At 34.4% G+C, this 8,735-nt stretch overlaps 1 protein-coding gene across 1 annotated transcript in view; it reads right to left on the bottom strand.

Moving 5' to 3' along the window:
* LOC107559340 (low-density lipoprotein receptor-related protein 8-like) overlaps window positions 1-8,735 on the bottom strand; it is a 39,343-nt gene that overhangs the window by 12,143 nt on the left and 18,465 nt on the right. The window contains exons 7-8 of the mRNA XM_016243125.1: window positions 5,874-6,045; window positions 920-1,147 (exon numbers count right to left, since the gene is read on the bottom strand). Of these exons, the coding sequence (XP_016098611.1) occupies window positions 920-1,147; window positions 5,874-6,045 (400 nt within the window). The remainder of the gene's footprint in view (window positions 1-919; window positions 1,148-5,873; window positions 6,046-8,735) is intronic.

Genomic DNA, 8,735 nt, shown 5'->3' with positions numbered 1-8,735 from the left:
TATATATATATATATATATATATATATATATATATATATATATATCCATGTAAATCTCCATGTAACACAAAATCTGAATATTGATGTTTTTTGTTTGTTTGTTATAAGTTTTAGCAAATTTGTTATGTGCTTTTGTCCTTTTTATTTTAAATTTTATATTCAGTTTTATATTTCTATTTAGTTTGAATTAATTTTTATTCCAGTTTTAGTAATTTTAGTACTTTAAAAAACATTTTATTTCAGTTAGTTGCCAAGGCAATATTTCAGATTTTTTTGTATTGTTTTAGTTCTCATTTTAGTTAATAATAAGAACACTGTGTGTCATGGGGTTTGATTCTCCAAAAATGTAATGATATTTATAAATTAATAATTCATGATAGTTGCAAATTTTTTTTTTAAATCTTGAAAATGTGTTTAAAATATTTTTGAAACTAATCATTAAGATGTGCACACACATGTGTATCAGGAAATATGTTATGACCTTTCACTTGATGGTTGCACATAACATTTTTTTTTTTTAATTTAACTTTTCTCGAAAATGGTATAAAAGCTTTTCAAAAGTAAAAGATGTGTAAAGGATTTTTCTCTTTTTTACTGTCAAGACTCTTATTTGACAATAACAAAAGTCAAAGCTATCAAAGCAGCCCTAAATGACTTATTAAAATAAGTTTGTCCATTAACAAAAGGACAATTTTGTGGCATTCACTATTGTAAGCAAACAACAGCATGTTTGAAACTATTAATGTGGCGGTAAGGCTATCTCTATGGATTAAGATAATTCAATAACATTTCCTCTCTAAGACTCCACAGCCTCCATGTGCATGTCACTGAAAGCTTCTCTTATCATCTCAGTGACCTTTAAAGGCAGTCTGGCCTTTTGTGGTTTTGTCATTTGGATATGTGTCTGATAGCTGCTCACCCTCTCTCTGGATCCACAGCGATGGCCCGTGGTTCGCTCAGATCAGTGCTGATCAGCACGCGTCTCCTGCTGCCATCCGCTGAAGCCACGGAGATGGTTCTGTCACCAGAGTCGGTCCAGTAGAGGTTGTGTTGGACCCAGTCCAGTGCCAGACCCTCAGGGGAATGCAGATCGGAGTCGATCAGAGTAACGTGTCGAGACGGGTCGCTCGCCTCGTGGATGTAAGCACTGCAGAGACATGCAGAAAATTAGAGGTTCTGCTACTAGACGCCGAGTCGAACAGTCAAATCACATGACTTCAGTTGTGATTGTTTTATACATAGTGATAGAATGAGGAAAAATCCTCTGCCCACAAACTGCTTTCATTGACATCTATTTTGTAAAACATGTAAAAGCCAAAAATGCTGTCAGTGAATGTAATATTCACAACTGTACATGTTTTTAATGCAATATTTGCATCTTGGTTGTCATTTCCATTAAGCATTTTTTTGCAGTATCCCCAAATTCACATACAAGTACTACCATTCAAAAATTGTTGCCAGTAAAATTGTTTTCAATGTTTTTGAAAGAAGTCTCTTATGCTCTCCGAAGATGCATTTATTTGATTAAAAAAATACAGTAAAATAGTAATATTGTAAAATATTATTATAATTTCAAATAACTGTTTTCTATTTTAATATATTTTAAAATATTATTTATTCCTGTGATGCAAAGCTGAATTTTCAGCATCATTACTCCAGTCTTCAGTGTCACATGATCTTTCAGAAATCATTCTAATATACTGGTTTGCTGCTCAAGAAAATGTTTTATTATTATCCATGTTGAAAACCTTTGCTGCTTAATATTTTTTGTGGAAACTGTGATACATTTTTTTTCCAGATTCCTTGATTAATAGAAAGTTTAAAAGAACAGCATATATTTGTAACATTATAAACGTTTTTACTGCCACTTTTCAATTTAATGCACCATTTCTGAATAAAAGTATAATTTTCTTTAAAAAAAACTTACTGACCCCAATGAATGGAATGTCAGTAACTGCTTTTTATGCTTTAAAATGTTTTTTATTTGCATTTTGGCATTTCCAAACACCCTTTTCTTTGGTGATATCCTGAAATTCACAAAAAATATGTCAATGGAAGGCCCACTAAAATAGCATACTATGTTTGGAAAACGTTTATTGTTGTGTTTTGCATATTGTTTCACATATTTTACATGTAATAAACATAGAAGACCTATATAATGTACAGTATGCAATAAACCTCTGGTCAGTTACTAACATAATCCTTTTGTCTGAAGCATGCTTTCTATTTCTCTGTTTTATTAAACAGCATTTATGTTGAGATTCTGGACAGTTTTAACTAAAATCCCTTTCTAATACTCAGTGCTTTTCTTTACAGATCTTCACATGATCTGAAGTGTTCATGAGTGCCACAGGTGTCCAAATGAATGAATGGCCCTGTAGGGCCTCAACTCACCCCTCAGCCTTCTATTATCAGCTTCAATATCATCCCAAACTAGTTCAAGCTCACAGCGGAGCAGTTACATCTAATGACTTTGAACTTTATCCTCACTTATAAGTCCAAAAGAGACAAATGATAGGCAGAGAGAGAGAGGGCAGGAGCAGACTTCTGCCATTTAATAAGATAGCACATCATTTTGGGCAGCCGCAGAGGTATCTATTATTAGGAAAGTGAATGTCCCCAATTAGCGAGATCACATGGAATGTGCAATCAGGAGGAAAGGGAGATGAACCGTGGAAAAATGAGTCAAGAGGTTCTTTGCGAGTTTTAAATGAATTTGTAACAGGGCCAGACCTTCATATGGCAAGAGTCAAGACCTTTCCTGTATTACATTACACAGTGTGCTTGATCTACTGTCTACACAGGGCACTTTGAAGGAAGAATCAATCAGTCGTTACAAACTTTTTAATAACATTTTTAACCCCATGGTATTTTGCTGTTTTTATCATTGCTGCTGTCATTATGCTAAAAATCCTTTTTTTTTTTTTGATAATGGAGTTTTACAAAAGTGTTGATGTTGATGTTGCTACATATGATGTTGCTAAAAAGAACATTATTTTGTGTATTTGGTGTAATGAAATGTGTTTATGTGGTTTAAGGTTAAAAAAACACATTATTTTCCACATACTGTACATTATTGTTTCTCCTCTATGCCCCGCCTTTCTGAAACGCGTCGATTTTTACAAAGCTCATCAGTCTGAAAAGCGAGGTGTGCTGGGATTGGCCAGCTATCCAGTGCGTTGTGATTGGCCGAATACCTCAAGCGTGTGACGGAAATGTTACGCCCCTTGCCATACTGTGATGCCCTGGCCGACCGGAGCGACGAGACAAAAACATTAAAACCCATTATAAACGAGGCATTTGTTGCATCCAGTGGGGACATAATTACGGATTATAATGACTTAGGGTGCTTTCACACCTGGCCTGTTGTTTTGGAACCTGGCGCGTTTCCCCTCTTAGCTCGGTTCGTTTGGGCATATGCGAACACGGCAATCGCACTCCGATCCGTGCCAAAACAATCGGTCCGAGATCGCCTGAACGAGGTGGTCTTGGCGCGATTGAAAATGAACTCTGGAGTGGTACGGTTGTAGTGAGAAAGCAATCCGATCCAACGGACCAACGAACCAGGCTATATCACAATTTATGATGGGTAATTACGTAAGTTCCGTGAAAAGCATCAGCTTTGTTGTTTTGCTAATACCTCAAAATTAACCTGTGAATGTCTGTGGGTGAGCACGTCTTTGCCATTCAAAAATCAAAGAGCACTTTATTTTATAATGCCGTCTTATTGCTCTTCTTTGTAGGTGCATTTTAAAAATGTTTTCCCAATCAATCCTGGACTCCTGCTCAAAATTGATAAATTATTATAACGACAGCTACAAAAAAAAAACAACAACAACAATAAGCCCGCGAAGCTGTTATCGTTCCATCCTGATGGATGACATGCGTGACAGCTCAGTGGAATCCCAGAAAATAAACTGTGGAACTTTGACCAATGAGAGAACAGTTTACTCGCACGTGGACTTGTATTAACAAATTTGGTCCGTTTAGAAACTTTGCCGTGTGAAAGCGAACCGCTCCAAGAATAAAAAGCAACATTGTAATAATCTGAATCCCTGTTTGGAAACAAAGCAATCGATCTACAGGTGTGAAAGCACCGTCATACTGTCTTTTTACACGTTGCATCGCGCCACGTAACTATAAAACTATGTCTGCAAATATCGATGAGATATGCTACTCTACACTGCTCAAAACTCTCGTTTGAATCATCAGTGGCAAATTCTTTAAATATGAAAACGTACTTACAGTCTGTGAGTCAGAACAGCCGGCATTGTAGTCTACTCTCCCAGGATCAGGAAACAGTCCTCCATAAAATGTGCTGCACACATCTGAATATTTGGGTTGAACTGTTCTGGAACAGTGTTGTAAATACAACTTAACCACTGATTTCTAGTCGTGTCCTCTTTTGGAAGGCCAAACAAAATAGTTTCGCTTTCACAACGAAACACACGGCATACTACAGCGAGAATAAAAGTTGCGCCTTCTTTCTTTGCGTGAACATTTGGGCGGTGTTATGCAAATCTTCCCACATCGTGATGTAGATATGTGGGGGCGTGTTAGAACGAGCCGTTTTAGGGGGGCGTGGCAGAGTCTTAACTTTTATAAAGAATATCTCTTTGGATTTGAGACTTTAGTCTTTGCAACTTTACAGACCTTCTTTATGCACCAAGAGCTTGTAACGCTCCAAAGAGAAAGGAAACATTGAAATCGCATCATATGACCCCTTTAATTCACAAATAACAGACAAGTTAATTGACAAAAATAATGGTAGCACTTTATTTTACATTCATGTTTCGTGTGTACAAACTATGTACTTATTATAGTGATTACAATAACTGGGTAATAACTAGGTATTTAGTTAACCCTGAACCTACCCCTAAACCTTACCTTAACCCATGTAGTTACTGATGTTTCATTCATTAAAAGTGCATCATGTTACATTTATTTATGTTTATACTTTTTGTCAGTTTTTATTTATTTTTATTTTTTTGCAACAATTGATCAGTTTCAGGGAGTTTTGCAAGAATTTGTACATTAACATGAATTGTCTGCAAGTTGTTTTTTTTTTGTGAAGAAATTAATACTTTTGTTCACAAATGATGCATCCAATTTATCCAAAGTGCCAGATAAGACGTTTATAATGTACAAAAGATTTCTATTTCAAATAAATGCTGTTCTTTTGAATGTTTGATCACAGTTTACACACAATCAGACAAATAAGCAGCAAAACCTGGTAATAAGAAATGTTTCTTGAGCAGCAAATCGGCATATTAGAATGATTTCTGAAGGCTCATGTCACACTGAAGACTGGAGTAATGATGCTGAAAATTCAGCTTTGATCACAGGAATCAAATTACATTTTAAAATATATTAAAATATAAAACTGTTTTTAATAATTTTAAATTGTAATAATGTTTCACAATAATCAAATAAATGCATAAGAGACTTCTTAAAAAAATAAAATAAAAAATCTTACTGACCTCAAACGTTTGAGCAGTAGTGTGTACATACATACAGTGCATATTCCCAAGAAACATAAGCATGATCACTTCTGATTGGAACACCTACATAATCTCTGTTTCAGTAATATGGCAATTAAAATGTTTCGTAAGTGCTGTTTTTCTGCCTCTCTGCATCTCGTTTGAATTAATTTCACTAGAGAGAGTGTTATCTTGAGAGTAACGGTCTGAGTGTGTGAGGGAGGGATATGTAAATAAATTGAGTCATATCTCCTGAGTTTAAAATAATTAACACATCACAAGCATGTGAAGCAGCACTTTGCTGTTAAATGAGTCCTGGCTCTCCTTTTAAGTGCTCAGCTAAACCGCTTCCATATTTACAGCATAATAACCAAAAGGTCAAGATGAGGTCACCTGTATATTTTGTGCTGGAAACGGTCACACCAGTACATGCGGTTGGCAACAACGTCGATATCAATGGCCACTGCGTTCTTCTGAGTAGGAACCACCTGTGTGTAGTCCCTCTTCACCAGGTCAATGCGTCTGATCTCGTGCCTGTTTGTGAACATCAGGTAAGGGCTTTTTCCTAAAACAAGCACAAAGACAAGTGATCCCAGAGAGTTCAGAGATGACTCTATCTCGAAACAAAGAAAAGCTTTCTGTCCATGAACTCTTCTCTCAGAGAAACTAAACTTGTGTTTATAGTCATGAACTATGGTAACTATGGTATATACACATAGAAGATACATCATTTTAAAATATAATATTTCTTTAAATAAAATATCATTTATTACAAAAAAAGAAAGAAAATTAATTAAAGATCAAGCAGCACAGAATCATTAACCCATATGTTTTCAGAATCATTAGGATACATAAAAATTAAGTTAACATTTAATGATCCTTGACAGTGCACCAGAATATTTTATTAAATGTTAAAATTATATACATACATCTATCTGTCTACTGTACTGTAAATATTTTACATGTATTAATAATATCGATGTTGTTTAACTTAATATTTATGTAAATATTTAAAACGTAATATTTCATAGCATAACTATATAATTTATATAGAACTATATAAAATATTTTTTTAAAATAAAATATCATTTATAACAAAAAATAATACACTGATTCAAAAATGATAAGATTGTGAATCAGATTACACAAGTGGCTCTGTTTATTTTGTGTTTTGTTTGCGAAAGTGTTGTAGCAAAATATCTGCTGGTGTATTTGACCCCCTTTGCCTGTTTGACACTGATTTTTAGATTGCCCTCTAAACTTGGTTTTGCTTGGCTTGTAAATATTGTAAATACAAAAAATTGGGATAGTAAGGAGCCTGACACCATTTCGGTTTGTAAAACCTTCTGATCTAATTTTTTTTGGGCTGTACTTTCTTTTCTTTTCTTTTGGTTAGGTAAGGTTTAAAAACTAAGAACATTTTGTTTGTTGTTTTGGCCTTGTCGGCTCCCGAACTCAAACTCCCAATAAACTCGTTGTTGGTACTTGGGTTTAAGTCAGGGCTCTGGCTGGGCCATTCAAGAACAGTCACAGAGTTGTTGTGAAGCCACTCCTTCGTTATTTTAGCTGTGTGCTTAGGGTCATTGTCTTGTTGGAAGGTAAACCTTCGGCCCAGTCTGAGGTCCTGAGCACTCTTGAGAAGGTTTTCGTCCAGGATATCCCTGTACTTGGCCGCATTCATCTTTCCCTCGATTGCAACCAGTCGTCCTGTCCCTGCAGCTGAAAAAGAGCCAGAGCCCTGACTTAAACCCAATTGAGCATCTCTGGAGAGACCTAAAAATGGCTGTCCACCAACGTTTACCATCCAACCTGACAGAACTGGAGAGGATCTGCAAGGAGGAATGGCAGAGGATCCCCAAATCCAGGTGTGAAAAACTTGTTGCATCTTTCCCAAAAAGACTCATGGCTGTATTAGAGCAAAAGGGTGCTTCTACTAAATACTGAGCAAAGGGTCTGAATACTTAGGACCATGTGATATTTCAGTTTTTCTATTTTAATAAATCCGCTTAATTATAAGTCTCATATCTTGACATTATTTATTTAAGATCTGTACAGTATCTTACTATCTTACTGATATTACAATAAATATAGTTAAATCAAATTTGTCATATTACACATTCATCTGATCAGATATTCGATCGCATGGCTGTTTAAGAAATAAATACTGTATATATATTTTTTCTTCTTATTGTTGTTGTTATTGTTATTTATAAGTGGTCTTTGTCTGCTTTAAGTAAAGTAACAAGTTAACGATGGCAAGATATGAGACTTATAATGCACTATAACTATAGGAAATATAATCCATTGTAAGTTAAGTGGATGCATTGTGTTCATTGTGTATTATGAATCATCATAATCTTAAAAGCAATAACCACAAATAAGTAAATATTATAATGCATTTAAACTGTTGTTATGATTACTCATGAGAGGATACAACATATTATAAGGTTTTTTATATTTTTATGACACTTTTTAGAACAGACTTGTTTTGTTTTATGATCCTCTAATGCAGTTTTACAAATGTACCATCCTTTTATAACATATAAATGATGAAATGCATATAGGACCCAGAGGGAAATCTGAAAACTTGCAAACAGGCATGAGAAAAAGGCATTTGAAGACACTGTATCTAATTTGACATGCAAAGAAGAAATTTACATAGAAGACTTGAAGGCACAATGCAAGGGTGAGAAATATAGTCTGTTATATTGTACTGATAAGGTTAAAAGTGGGCACCAAGGGAGAAAATATATATATATATATATATATATATAAAATGTATTTATTTATTTTGTGTCCATGCAAGTCCTTTAATGTTGCGGTTCTTCGTAACAAATATGTGTGTGTATATATATATATATATATATATATATGGAAACCATAATGACTTTTTTTTTATTTTTATAAAGAGAAAATAGTGTTTTTGGAATTAGAATTATTTTCTAACAATGTAAAGTTTCACTGTTATGTTCGATCAATCTATTGCATTTATATGAATGTATGTATGTATGTACACTGTAAAAAATGACCGTGAATTTAACGGTAAAATGCTACAGTAAAAGCCTGTTAAATGGTTAACGGTAAATTCCCCTACTATATACGGTGAAAAACTGTATTGGACATTACATGTATTGGACATCAATTTTACGGTAGTATACCGTTTTTGGAAGTGAAAAATACCGTATAATTTACAATGAATAACCGTAAATTGACATTCCCAGAATTCCCTGCGTTACATTTAAAATTGTATGTCTT

The sequence above is a fragment of the Sinocyclocheilus grahami genome, unplaced genomic scaffold, assembly GCF_001515645.1.
Source record: "Sinocyclocheilus grahami isolate Dianchi unplaced genomic scaffold, SAMN03320097.WGS_v1.1 scaffold682.1, whole genome shotgun sequence".
NCBI lineage: Eukaryota > Metazoa > Chordata > Actinopteri > Cypriniformes > Cyprinidae > Sinocyclocheilus > Sinocyclocheilus grahami.
The sequence above is the reverse complement of the archived record's forward strand: the minus strand, read 5'-3'. Positions and strand labels throughout refer to the sequence as shown.